This window comes from Onychostoma macrolepis, chromosome 23 (assembly GCF_012432095.1).
Source record: "Onychostoma macrolepis isolate SWU-2019 chromosome 23, ASM1243209v1, whole genome shotgun sequence".
NCBI lineage: Eukaryota > Metazoa > Chordata > Actinopteri > Cypriniformes > Cyprinidae > Onychostoma > Onychostoma macrolepis.
Window position 1 is genome coordinate 6,374,134 of NC_081177.1, and position 14,045 is coordinate 6,388,178.

The window sequence follows — 14,045 nt, forward strand, 5'->3', positions numbered from 1 at the left end:
AACGGATTTATGAGGCATAACATAAATAATTAATAACATAAATCATCCTCGCAACATCAGATAAATCTAAAATAATGTTTGAAAATGATTTTAAAACAATTTAAATATATTCAAATGATTGATCCTTCTAAGAAGATTCAGCTTATGAATATTAATTAGGTCGTGCTGTCTTTACTCAACTTGCTAGCTTCTTGGAGCCTCAAGTCACGGACTTGATTAATATTAATATTTCACAATATTTATAGCCAGCGGCTAAGGTTAATGCTCCCAAGTCAGCTAAAACACAAAAGCAACATTTATGTAATTTATCGGGCAAAACATCAACACTTAGTAGAATAAATTATTATTAGCCTTTTTCAAAACGTTTCAGATAAATCTAAAATCGTCCTCATGAGGCAAAATTGCAATTTTGACTTTTAATCAAGTCTTGGTGAAGTTGCCAAATAACATTCCGATACTGTCCAGTCATGTTGCGTGATTAATATTCATAAACCAAACTACGCCAACTTTACCAACGTCTGCAGTTCAGCCAATCAGTGAAGCCAACTGGACAACCGTAACGCTTCCTCATTAATATTCATAAGCCAATCCTTCGCTTTTAGGATTCGCTTATTCGCCAGCTAACGGCTGCAGTTCAGCCAATCGGTGAAGCCAACTGGACAACCGTAACGCTACCTCATTAATATTCATAAGCCAGTCCGCCATTATTCGCGGATAGAGGGCGCTGCTGCAGCTGAGAACAACGTAATGCTGAACTTTCATCTGTCACGACAACAAAGTTTAACTTTTCTCCATGGAGAGAACAAATCTGCTGTAACTTGCTGTGAGGATAAACCAATGGAAGCAACAAATAACTACAACGAGGACCAAAAATTAACTCCAGGTATTTATAGACTTCACCAAGAGTGCGATTTTAAGGACTTTTGAAAGGTTTTTAGTTTTGCCTAACAGCTAACAACAAAATAAGAGTCTTTGGTTTTCTTATTATGAGAGAATTGAGTAGTATTGTATTTCGTTAATATGATGAGACGTATATTAATGTTGTTTTCTGATGATCGGATTTGACTCCGTTGTGTTGAACAGATACGTGTCCAACAGCTGCTGATCAGTTCTGGGTTTAATCACAGATGCAGGATAAGATCGAGGCCTTAAACATGTTTTGGTTAAACAAGGGAAATTATGTGTCACATAATAACACATTGCATCCTTTGCTATGCATTTTCAGTGCAGATGACCTCGAGACCAATGAGTACTACACATACTGAATTATTAAAGCATGTTGTAGTGGCATACGTTTGTGGAAATGCCTTATGCAAAGCAGAATGTTATAATAACAAGAGTTTTATGTGGTCTCCAATATCAGAAATCATGTAAATGATGTTGGATCTAGATGCTACACCCTTTTCAACATTCACATGAAGAGCGTTCAGATGCAAAAGCCTTTAATTGCCATCTAAAATTTTCTTCTAAAATGAGCATTTTTATCAGGCTCCTGTTCAGTTATTTCACTTTAATTGCATAGAAAAAGACCTATACTTTGCCATTAGAGTAAAATTACTGAACCTAAACATATAGGAGCCTGAGGAAAAAAAAGCTCATTTTAGATGGCACATTTTGAGGCTTTTGCATCTGAGCTCTTCATATTAAACTTACAAAAGCACAAAAGAATGTACTTCTTCAAGCAAGAAAATAAGGTCATAAAATTGTTGGACCCCTGTAATAAGCGTGTAATGAAAATGTGGAGGGCTAGATTTGATGTTGCAAAGTTTGTGTGTATCTGTTATTGAACACTTACCCATTCTTAACAGGAACTTTGTACATTTATTGATGTTGCATTTGTCATTTTATTGTTACAGACCCAGGAGGACAGAAGCGTGATCAGTCACCAGCAGAGAAAGTGTTTGGTCGGCTGCTGAGTGAACCAGGGCGCTTTGCGTATGCTGGGTTATGTGGAGTGTCTTTGGGCCAGCTGTTTCAAGGACCTGAGCAAAAGTAAAAAAAAATATGCAATAACAATAATAACTGTTTACTAATATACAGTAGCATTATAAGGTTTGGGTTGGTGAGGGAAAAAAGTCTCTTATGCAGACCGAGGCTGCATCATTAAAAAAAAAAATACAGTAATAACAGTGAAATATTATCACAATTTAAAAGAAGTGTTTTTTTATTTGAATACATTTTAAAGTGTATTTTATTCCTGTGATGCAAAGCTGTATTTTCAGCATCATTCATCTAGTCTTCAGTGTCACATGATCCTTCAGAAATCATACAAAAATTTGCTGCTTTTTTCAGGAATCTTTGATGAATAAAAAATTCAAAAGAACAGCAGTTATTTTGAAAAAAAGTAACATTATAAATTCCTTTATAGTCATTTTTGAATCAGTGCATCTTTGCTGAATAATAACATTTAATTTCTTAAAATTTTTTGAATGGTTTGGGGTTGTGAAACGTCATGATATTTTCCGAATGCAGACGCTTTCGTGAGACGTATCTGGAGGGTCTTGTTGAGTGGCTGGATCTCGATGAGTCGGTCATGCCGGTTATGCAAGCGTTCCTGGCAGGGCTCGGGTTCGAAGGCACTGACACCTTCCTGTCCATCTTGCATGCGGAGCCGCTGCTCAGAGCCGGTGCTTTACCCATCACTCAGGTACGCGTGTGAGATTAACCCAGCTGGACAATTGCATTAACATATAGATGCTCACACAAATCAGTGTCTGTGACATTCTCTTTTGTTTTTCAGGATCTTGTGTCTTTCTCTGTCAAAGATGGTGAGCTGATGTTTCACATTTAATTAGCTGATCTTTTTTTTGCAATGGCATGCATAAAAATAAGCAATTTATTATTTAAAATAATAAATAATAAAATTGAATCTCACAAAGAAATATCAGTTTTATAGTATATTTTGCATGAAGAAAATGAATACTGTTAACATATTTTGCATTGTCATTTTAATTTCTAAACAATTAAGAAAATTCACGTCCCAGTGCTTGCTACTGCAGTGAAAACAAAACATAAATTTCAATATTTGAAATTATTTAAATTATAAAAAATGTGCACATTACAATATTATTTATTCTACTATGTTAATTTATGCTATTTATTATTTATGTAAATGTGAAAAAACATTACATTTTTTACTTTTAATAATGTACAAAACATGTGAACTGTGTTTTTATCTACATTGGTCACACCAAAGTAGAATGTCAATGAAAAGTCCATGAAAACTTGCATAAAGAAAATAAAGCTTAAGAGATGTGTTTATTTATTATATATTTTAAAAACCTATTTATTTAAAACATAAAATAAAGCTTTTATGGCAAATTTTCATTACCATAATGCATCTGGATGTTAATTAAATTAAATTAATCATTAATTAATTCATTTATTTATTTATTTTAATTATGATTATTTATTTGTTATTTAGATTTATTTATTTTTATTCATTTGATTCATTTATATTAAAAATACAAATTTGGATTTGCCTCATATTTGGAGTTTGCGTCATTGATTCTGTTACTTTCCTGTTTAAAGTGTGAAGCTGCTTTGTAACAATCTCTATTTTATAAAAAGCTATAAAAATAGAGGCGACTAAATGCTTCTAAAATTGTCATTTTCTGTATGCAAGATTGTTTTTCTTTAGATTTTTCGGCAAAGTATGAACTTGACTTTTTCTGTGAGATTCAGTCTTCTTCCTCCAGTCTTGTTTTCCATGTAATGAGCATTTTTTGATTCTTCTCATGTAGGACATTATGATGCCAGGGCTCGAGTTCTGATCCGACATGTCAGCTGTCTACTGCGTGTGACCCAACAGCAGCTGGAGGATTTTGAAGAGACTCTTGGAGAGAAATTGAGAGAGGCAGGAGAGGAGAGCGAGTGAGTGAAACTTCCTATGGATCATCAGCTGCTGCCTCTTTATGGGGTTTTTGGGGGGTTATCAACATGTCTCTGAGAAACACACACTGCTTTCGCTGTAGGATGGATCATTTGCAAGAGATTATTTCCACAAAGCCCACGTAGAGACATCTGCAGATTCACAAAGAAAATATTAATATCGATCAATATCATTGTGAAATGTAACAATTTTGACACGAGGAACAAACTTGAATCTATTTGCTGATTTCTGTCTTTTAATGTGTTCTCTGCTGGATGTGATGATGTGGACCACGCACAGCCGCGTGAGTATTTTGTGTATATGCAGTCTAGGTCAAGGTTTTTCCTTTCAGTTCAGCGCTTTCATTTTAGTTTTAGTTTCTAATAGAATTCAGTTGACAATGAACAAGACCTCTGAGCCTTCAGCAGCTCCAGTGAGCATATTGTGAATTAAACTGACATTCTCTCAACAGAGAAGAGTCATCAAGAAGACAGAAGAAAGAGAGAGGTCGTAAATTGCGCCGGTACCTGCTCATCGGACTTGCTACTGTGGGTGGAGGGACGGTAATTGGTGAGTCTGAATGCCACAGGACCTTTGTTTTAAACTACATTGGTCTCACCAAGGTGAATGTTAATGAAAACATGCATAAAACCTGTTTATTTGTTTGTTTTATTTTATTTTTAGGACATTGAAAACTAAATTGCCATTACTGTAATGCATCTATATTTATTTATTTAAAATAAATATTTATTTATTTTTACTAAAACAATTTAATTACTGTAATTTTTTTAAGCAATTTTCTTACCATAATGCATACCGTACGAGAATATTTTATTAGTGACTATTATTATTATTATTGTATTTATTTAAATTAAATATATATTTATTTAATTTATACTTTAAAAAATCATTACTATAATGCATCTAGATGTTTCATTTGTGATTTTATTATTATTATTGTTATTAATATTTAAATATTTATTAATTTATTTCATATTTACTTACTTACTGTAATCCATCTGTTTGTTTGTTTTATATATATATACACATATACATACATAAAATCAGGAATTAAGCATTATTGCAGAATATATTATAGAATTAAGCATATTTCCTGAAATTATCATTACCATAACATCAAAAATGATTTAAAATCATTTAAATTGTTAATTATTTCTATATCATGGTAATATTTGTTGTATTTCAATTAATTCATTAATTAAGCCAAATAAATATACAAATATATTGGTCAGATATTACCATATACCATAAATAATTCTCAATTTAAATCATTTTTGGGTGTTATGGTAATGATAATTTCAGGGGAAATATGCTTAATTCTAATTTTTAAAAAATCTATATTTTAAAAACATTTAAGCTAAACAATTATTTTATTTATATTATTATTATATTTTAATATTTACATTCTTATTTTAGATTATTAAATTACTTACTACTTAGTTCTTCCTATGAAATATGACTAGAGCATGTTCAGGACTGGTTTCATTTGTCTGGTGTCAGTGATCATGGATGTGTTTTCGTCAGGTGTTACAGGAGGGCTGGCGGCTCCTCTGGTGGCTGCCGGGGCGGGAGCGGTGCTGGGAGCGGGTGGAGCGGCTGTGCTGGGATCAGCCACGGGCATCGCCATCATGGCCTCCTTGTTTGGAGCCGCAGGGGCCGGGTTAACAGGTGAGCTAGCTGACCTAGCTGAAGCTTGTTTATGCTGATAAAAAAAACGTAGTAACAATAATAAATATTATATTGAAATTAATAAAAAAATATTAATAATAATAGTTATTATCAAATGAACTATTTATTGAACTTTGGTGTATTTTATCATTTGTATTTATCAGTAGTGTTCATGGTAAAATCTAATTTGAGTTATTTTAGTACTTCAACATACTAAATGGAAATGAAATAATATATTGAATTTATTTATATATATATATGTATATGTGTGTGGCTGTACATGCACATATGTAGTTGTTTTTTTGGTGTTTGGCTTAGTGTTATGTTAGAATCATTATTATACTCATACCTTTTGTTGTAGTATTTTGAATTGTTTTTAGCTTTATTTTTTGTTTTCATTTAAATGTGTAGTTTTGAAATGTTTTATTTAATTTCTTTATTTTCTTAAATGTGTATATATAGTATTTATAGAGTTTTTCCTTTTTTTTAGTTTTAGTTACATTTTCTTATTTGTAAGTTGCTTTGGATAAAAGCGTCTGCTAAATGACAAAGTAAAAAGTAAAATTACAGTCCGTTTTCTGGTTGGAATGGAGTTTTATATAATTCTGCTTTCAGAGCACATTCTCAGCTGCCATTTAAAGTGAAGTGAGCTCAAGGTTGTCGGAGTTGTTTGGTTTTTCTTCAAATGCAGTTAGTGTGTGTGTCTGCCTCTCTTTATTTCTGTTTGCAGATTAAGATGTTTCCTATCTATATTTATGTTCATTTATTTTATATGTATGAAAATAACAAAAGGTATATTTACTTTTTTATTCAGGCTATAAAATGAACAAGCGTGTTGGCGCTATAAAGGAGTTTGAGTTTCTTCCGATGAGTTCTGGAAAGCATCTTCATCTCACTATAGCTGTGACAGGCTGGCTGTGCAGCGGCAAATACAGTGAGTGCCACTGTTAACCTTCATATCTCCATCAAAATAGCATCTTTTTCAGTTACTATTTTGTTTAAAACGCTCTTGTGTTAGTACTACAAATTGTATTTTAAAAATATATACTGTATCACGGTTATTAATTATTAAAGGAATGGTTCGCCTGAAAATGAAAATTTGCTTAATATTTACTCACCCTCAGGCTATCCAAGGTTTAGATGAGTTTGTCAGAGTTTCTTCGTCAGAGCAGATTTGGATACATTTTTAATCACGTGACTTGCTCACCAATGGATCCTCTGCAGTGAATGGGTGCCGTCAGAATGAGAGCCCAAACAGCTGATAAAAACATCACAATAATCCACAAGTAATCCACACCACTCCAGTCCATCGATTAATGTCTTAAGTGAAAAGATGTGTGTTTGTAATAAACAAATCCATCAATAAAATCTTTTAACATTAAACCGTTGTTTCTGGCCAAAATACAAGTCAATAATTACGCTTCCTCAAGTGAAAAAGTTGATCCCAGACATATTTGTTTAGATTATTTTGGACTGTGTTCACTTATAAACAGTGCTTTATCTGTGCATATTCCTCTCCTGATTCAGATGAGACGATTTTTTCACTGGAGAGAGCAATACTATTATAGAGGACTTGCATTTGAAGTTAAAACAACTTAATGATGGATTTGTTTCTTACAATAACGCATCTTTTCACTTCACAAGATATTAATTGATGGACTGGAGTGGTGTGGATTACTTGTGATGTAATGCTAAATTTCTCCAAATCTGTTCTGATGGAGAAAGAAACCCATCTACATCTTGGATGGCCTGAGAGTGAAGACATTTTCAGCAGATTTTCATTTTTGGGTGATTTCTTTAATGTAATCCCAAAATACCCATGAAATATTGTTCATACTAAGGTTCAGATTCTCTTGCCTGTCATAGGTTCATTTCAGGCTCCCTGGTCCAGTCTAGGAGCATGTGGTGAGCAGTACTGTCTGAAATGGGAATCACGTTATTTATTGGACCTGGGCTCTATTCTGGACTCATTGTGGGATGGGCTTGTTAGTGTCGTGGCTCAGGAGGCCCTCAAATACACAGTGCTCTCAGGTATGTCTGCTTTACTAATGCAGGTACATTATAAAAAAGGTAGAACTACTGGTTTGAGGAAAACAGAAAATCTCCAGTGCTTTATCTTACCTTATTTATGTGAGTGTTGATCTGTGCAGTCAAATTAATTCACTTTATCTTAAATCTAGTCTGAATTCTGAGAAGCGAGGTGTGCTCTGATTGGCTAGCTAACTAGTGCATTGTGATTGGCCGAATACCTCAAGCGTGTGAAGGAAATGTTACGCCCTTTACCGTATTGTGATGCCGTGTTGTGTTGCATCGCACCGCATAAACATTACCATGTCTGCATTTGTGATCAGAGAAACGACAAACAACAACCACTACTCTACACAGCTCGTTTGAATAGTCAGTGGCAAATTCTTTAAATAAGAAAAAGTACTTACAGGCTGAGAGTCAGAAGTGCCAGACTGTCCTTGCAAAGTTGGAATTGCCCCACTTTATAGAAACAGTCTTTGTGCATAGCTGGCAGGCTACTCCCAGGTTCAGGAAATAGTCCTCCGTAAAATGCACTGCACACACTCTAATATTTGGGTTGAACTGTTCTGGAACAGTGTTGTAAATGCAGCTTAAACACTGATTTGTAGTTTTGTCCTCTTTTGAAAGCCCAAACAAAGTAGTTTCACTTTCACAACAAAACACAGTGTCTCCAGAACATGGCGCCAGCGGCAGCAACAATACTACAGCGAGAATAAAAATCACGTCCCCTTTCTTTGCGTATACGTTTGGGCGGTGTTTTGCAAATCTCCCCACACCGTGACGTAGACATGTGGGGGCGTGTTTGAATGAGCCGTTTTAGGGGGGCGTGGTTGAGTCTTAACTTTTATAAAGAATATCTCTTTGGTTTTGAGACTTTAGTCTTTGCAACTTCAGGGATCTTATCTATGCACAAACAGCTTGTAACACTCCAAAGAGAAAGGAAAACTTTAAGGTGTCCAGAATAACCGCATTGCTCATTCTCTTGTCTCTGTTCAGGCATAGTAACGGCTCTGACGTGGCCTGCCTCACTGCTGGCTGTGGCCAGTGTGATCGACAACCCCTGGGGAGTGTGCCTGAGTCGCTCAGCCGAGGTGGGAAAACACCTCGCCCAGGTGCTCCGGAGCCGACAGCAGGTCAGAGTCGAGCGGAGTCATGCAAGACATCGACTTCTGCAAGATTCTCTTTAGTCTTTGACGATTTCAGTTCAATGCGGCTTGAAATTACTAATTCGAGGAATGTTGCGGGTCACATACAAGCTCTAAGGACAGTATCTATGGCTCATACTCGAGGAGAAAAAAAGAGGCACAAACTCAGCAAAAATATGCAATTGCTGATATTTATATGGCTAGAAAGTCAGGTGAAATTCTGATAGCTTGTAATGTAAATAAATGAGATCTTTATAACAGACTAATTACAACAAATGCATATGAATATCAGTTGTCACTACAGGTATATCTCCCAAATGTCTTAAGATGATATTTAAATGCTTAGTTTTGATGATCAAGCTCTGTATTTTCAAACATTTAATGCAATGCAATACAATCATGATTGACAGATGAACGAATAACTGTTCCTCAAAAGCCTGTTGCATCGTATCTGATGCTTTTTAACATGAATATTCTGAAAAATGATGCATTGATAATACGTATAAACCTAAGTTGCTTCAGTTCATCTTGAAATGTTACTATTACAGTATTACTAAAGTTGTTAACTTTTTTTTTTTTTTTACAGTTATAGGGCTTTTATTTGTTAAAAAGTAAATAAAAATAAACTATTAATCAGATGCCTGAAGGCATTTTGTAGATGGTGTACAACTGTTTTCCAACAAAGTTTTCATGTTGATCATTTAGAGACCTCATTATGTATTAAATATGACATAGTAGGCTTTATAGAGATAATCGCCTATATAATCTTAACCCAGAATATTCCTTTCAAATATATGTATAATTACCTTCCTTCTCTCTGCAGGGAAAGCGGCCTGTCAGTCTAATTGGATTTAGCCTCGGAGCTCGTGTCATCTACTTCTGCCTAGAAGAGCTCGCTAATGATCAAGGTAAGCTTTTTATTCATTTTAATAAGTCGGCGATAACGAAGGAACATCCTTTTGTCTTTAAGACCTTGTGTCTCAAGAAGTGTCTACATGAGAGAGCTGGACATGGCCAAATTTCCTGCAAGCCAGATTGAGCCGTGTTCTCTTTGTCGTCGTAATGAAAGATGGAATCTGAGAGGTGCGAGGCTGTAAATGAGAATCTGATGGCACGGAGCCATTTGAAAGACTTTCATCTCTTATTATCGGGCAGGTAGTGAAGGTGTGGTGGAGGATGTGGTGCTGCTGGGCGCCCCTGTGGACGGATCTGAGAAAGCATGGCAGCGACTGTCCAGGGTAGTGGCTGGGAAGATTGTTAATGGGTATTGCAGGTAAGACACTATTAATATTACTCCTCCTTAGGGTAAGGGGTATGTTCAGATCCCTTACTGTAAGTGTTCAAATTGGCCGTTATACTTGCCCATTTTAAGAGTTAATTTAACTCACTTTCTTTTTTCTTTTATACACTACTTTTCAAACGTTTGGGTCTGGTAAGATTGCTTATAATGTATTTGAAAGAAGTCGCTTATGTTCAGTAAAAACAGTAATATCGTAAGATATTACAATTTGTAAAAAGTATTTTCTTTGTGAATATATTTAATAATAAAATGTAATTTATTCCTGTGATCAAAGCTGAATTTTCAGCATCATTACTCCAGTCTTCAGTGTCACATGATCCTTCAGAAATCATTCTAATATGTTAATTTGCTGCTGTAGAAACATTTCTTATTATTATCAATGCTGAAAACTGTTTTTGTTGCTTAATATTTTTGTAGAAGCTGATATGTGTGTATATATATATATATATAATAATAATAATAATAATATATTTATTTATTTATATACAGTATGTGTGTGTATGTATAAATACTGTTGATGTATTTTCATCATAGCTATTTATGGTAAATCTCACAAATCACAGTTTTAAACTGCATTTTGAAAACAGGATTTCAAAAATATGATTTAAAATGAACAGAGAATAAGACAAGTATTTTGTTTGAGAATAAGTATAGTATTTTGTTTGTCTTCCTGAGCAGAAAATTACTTGTTTATACCATACCTCAAAATGGCTTCATTTATTTGGATTCTTTGATTAAATTAAACGAGCATTTATTGAAATCTTTCCTTACATTATAAATGTCTTAAATGTTACCTTTTGTCAATTGAATCCATCCTTGATGAATAAAAGGATTATTATTATTTTGTTTTTTTTAACCTGAAGTTTAAATAGAGGTGTGTGTTCACAGTTACTGTGGCTGGATGTTTGTGCAGTTTCATTCTTTAAGTTCATTCCAAACAGTTCTTGGAAACAAACCTCTACTGAGCTAGCTTTTCTGCTTATAAACTTAAAGATATCAGTTAAGATGGAAATGAAATGACCACATGTCTTTGTCAATGGGAGAAAAACAATGTTATGTCAGATTTGGATGGCAACAAAATCATTTTGTGCCTATAAAAAATAAGAGCTGAAGTAACACATTAACAGGTCATTTCATTTTATTTAAATAGATTATGATGGGCAGTTCATTTAAAAATCAAATTTAAAATTACACATGCACCAGATTACATTTTAGGCCACCAGATGAAGAATTAGAATTGACACATTATTCATTTAGTTATTTATTAAAAAGTAACAGAATGTCTCAACATGTTAACTGCAAACAAATCTGGAGATTATGATTTTTTTTTTTAATAACTGTTGTTGAGTTAATTGACAGTCCTGGTTATTACAGTAGCATGTTTGAAAATGTGTTTCTTTGTGTTTTTATTGATTTAGAGGGGATTGGCTTCTTGGATTCCTGTATAGAAGTTCATCAGTCCAGCTGTCTGTTGCTGGGCTACAGCCAATCAGTTCGCAAGACCGCAAAATAATCAATGTGGATCTGTCATCAGTGGTAAGCAAATGCATTGAGCATTCCCTGTCTTTGTTCAAATGTTCTTGGTGTCTGTGAGATGCATTTAGATTCAGATTCAATTTACTGACTGGAATAGTAACTACTCAACACAATGGCATGAAATTATATTATCACAAAGTTTAATTTCCTTCCTGCTTGCTAAGAATTGAAGTCATCTGAAGTTACTTTTTTTGGACAAAAATGATTTAATGCTTTTTGCAGAACACCCCCTGCCATGAATAGAAAGGGCATTGTTAAATTGTCACCCACAAAAGACTACAATTACTGTAATTACTGTCACGGGAAGTTGCTCGTTGATATTCAAGTGGCGTCCTTAAATCCAGCACTGTTACCTCATAAAAAAGGGTCATTTATGCAATGCACAAATGTAAAAAAAAAAATCAAGACACTTGAACTTCAAATGATCTATTCATACCGATGCCTTCTAAGTTACACTGAGAAACAGATATCATGCCCGCCATCCATGTGGCGTATCACACCAGCCTTAATCCTGGACAAAAAAAGTCATGCTTGTGTATCTTTTGTTATGTGTTGTTTTGTTTTTTGTGAATGCAGTAAAATTATTTTCATGTTAGAAATAATTATACAGCTTAGATAAATCGGTGGGAGATATGGCAAGGTAATCAGTTCAAGAACCCTGGTTATGCGACTGCAATGTGAAGAATTGCACCTTCGTTTGGCATGTGAAGAAATGTTAATGACCAACTAAATTTGCATTTCCTGAAATAAATACCAGTGCTTGTAAGACAGCACAAGAATAGTGTCACAGTTTCAGGTTCAAATTAGGCTTATCAGAGCAACTGTAATCTTGCTGTTCACATAAAAACTTAGCAGATGTCACATAATGTGGTCAATCACAATTCAGTACACAGATGTTGCAGTGATACCATAATGTTCACCAGATGGTGAATATTTATCAAAGGGAGATTAACAAAATTAAATCTAGAAAAAAATAAGTTCATAAAACAAGATTTTTAGCTCACCTAATATTAAAATGTTAAGTGTTTTTCATATGTATTTTTTATTTGACCTATTTTTAACTGACCCCAGTGTCAGTTAGCAAAGTTAAAAACATTGCAAACCCTTGAAAATACTATCTATTTTATATTTTTATTTGTGAAAAATTTAATATGGCATCTACCCTTATGTACATTTTACACCGGTCCTTGCCTGTGCAAAACATTATGTTGTTTTAGTCTGTTGCTAGGTGGCTACTTGCCTGCCTAAATCAAAAGATTCCACCCCTGAGTCTGTATATTGGTTCAGGCCTCTCTTTTTATAATACAAGTCTCTGGGACTTTTTCACTGCTTTTATTATCCACCAGGGCATGAAAAATGTACATTTGATCACTTAAAAAAGTACTAGCATACGTTGCATGGTTTGAGGTATAATGCATGCCTGAGTTATGCACCAAAGCTTGATTTTTCTGGAAAGTTTGCAAGCACCACTAAAATTAGAATGAGGATATCAATATAATAATGCACTGCAAACACTGTAAATTGCTAGGCAATGTATAGTATTTTCCACTTGCTTTATGAATAATGTTCTGTCCACCTCTTAGGTAAAAGGGCACCTGGACTATATGCGTCAGATGGACACCATCCTAGTAGCAGTAGGGGTTCCTACCAGGGAAGAAGCTGGAGCCACGAGTAGCAAACTACAGCTGGTACATTTATCTCAGGAAAAAACAGACACTCCAGAATCAGCTGGTCAGAGCAGAGTCAAAGGGGAACCATACATGGACATTTCAAACAATGATACCTCAGACACCACAGAGGCAAATGTAGATAAATACAAGACACAGACTGTAGACAGGGAACGGTGCGAGAGGAAGGACTCTGAGAATGGCTGGGATATCCCTGATATATCTGATTTACTGGACTCCATCAGTGAATGTGATGGCGTCCCTGAACCCTGTCAAGGGAACACGCATTCGCCATCCACTCTCGAAGTCAAGGATCATGTTGAACCATCTCAAGATCAAAGCAAAATAGACAAACAAGGTGAAAGTGAGACAGACTGTGAGCACACGTCCTGGGACTGGGACGAAACTAACTGGACTACTGAATGCACAAACACAACCAGTCGCACACTGAAGCACAGGAACAGTTAGTCAATGGCAAACCTGTTTCTTCTGAGCCAAGAGCAATGAGATCATGACATTTCCTTGATTCACAACTCACAAACTGTGGGTCGGGTCTAGATGGTAAACCTCACTCCCAGAAACTCCTGAGATTCGCATTTGCTGCAACCAAGATTAAGGGTTGGGCGTAGGGTTGCTGTGGGACTCAAATAAACAGAGTGTATTTAAACATTGCATGTGAATCTCACCAGTCTTTTAGCAGAATAAGGGTTACCATCTAGACACCACCTAGAGTGTAACTTCGCAGCTAGAACCAACAGGAATCTTGGCTTTTTGTAATTCTGGAATTGTTAAATAATATCTTTAAGTTA

At 34.9% G+C, this 14,045-nt stretch overlaps 1 protein-coding gene across 1 annotated transcript; it reads left to right on the forward strand.

Moving 5' to 3' along the window:
• The first annotated feature begins 486 nt into the window (after window positions 1-486).
• Window positions 487-14,045, forward strand: tmco4 (transmembrane and coiled-coil domains 4). Its single transcript, XM_058763671.1, has 14 exons — window positions 487-883; window positions 1,857-1,992; window positions 2,473-2,647; window positions 2,741-2,768; window positions 3,744-3,873; window positions 4,344-4,441; window positions 5,417-5,560; window positions 6,375-6,494; window positions 7,427-7,591; window positions 8,585-8,721; window positions 9,557-9,641; window positions 9,889-10,006; window positions 11,452-11,569; window positions 13,153-14,045. Exons 1-14 carry the CDS (start codon window positions 748-750, stop codon window positions 13,702-13,704), a joined length of 2,142 nt encoding a protein of 713 aa, XP_058619654.1. The 5' UTR covers window positions 487-747; the 3' UTR covers window positions 13,705-14,045.

Coding starts and splice junctions, on each gene's coding strand:
- tmco4 (XM_058763671.1), top strand. CDS start 748: ATGCTGAACTTTCATCTGTCACGACAACAAAGTTTAACTTTTCTCCAT. Junction 2,648..2,740: donor GTGCTTTACCCATCACTCAG/GTACGCGTGTGA, acceptor TTTGTTTTTCAG/GATCTTGTGTCTTTCTCTGT. Junction 9,642..9,888: donor AGAGCTCGCTAATGATCAAG/GTAAGCTTTTTA, acceptor ATTATCGGGCAG/GTAGTGAAGGTGTGGTGGAG.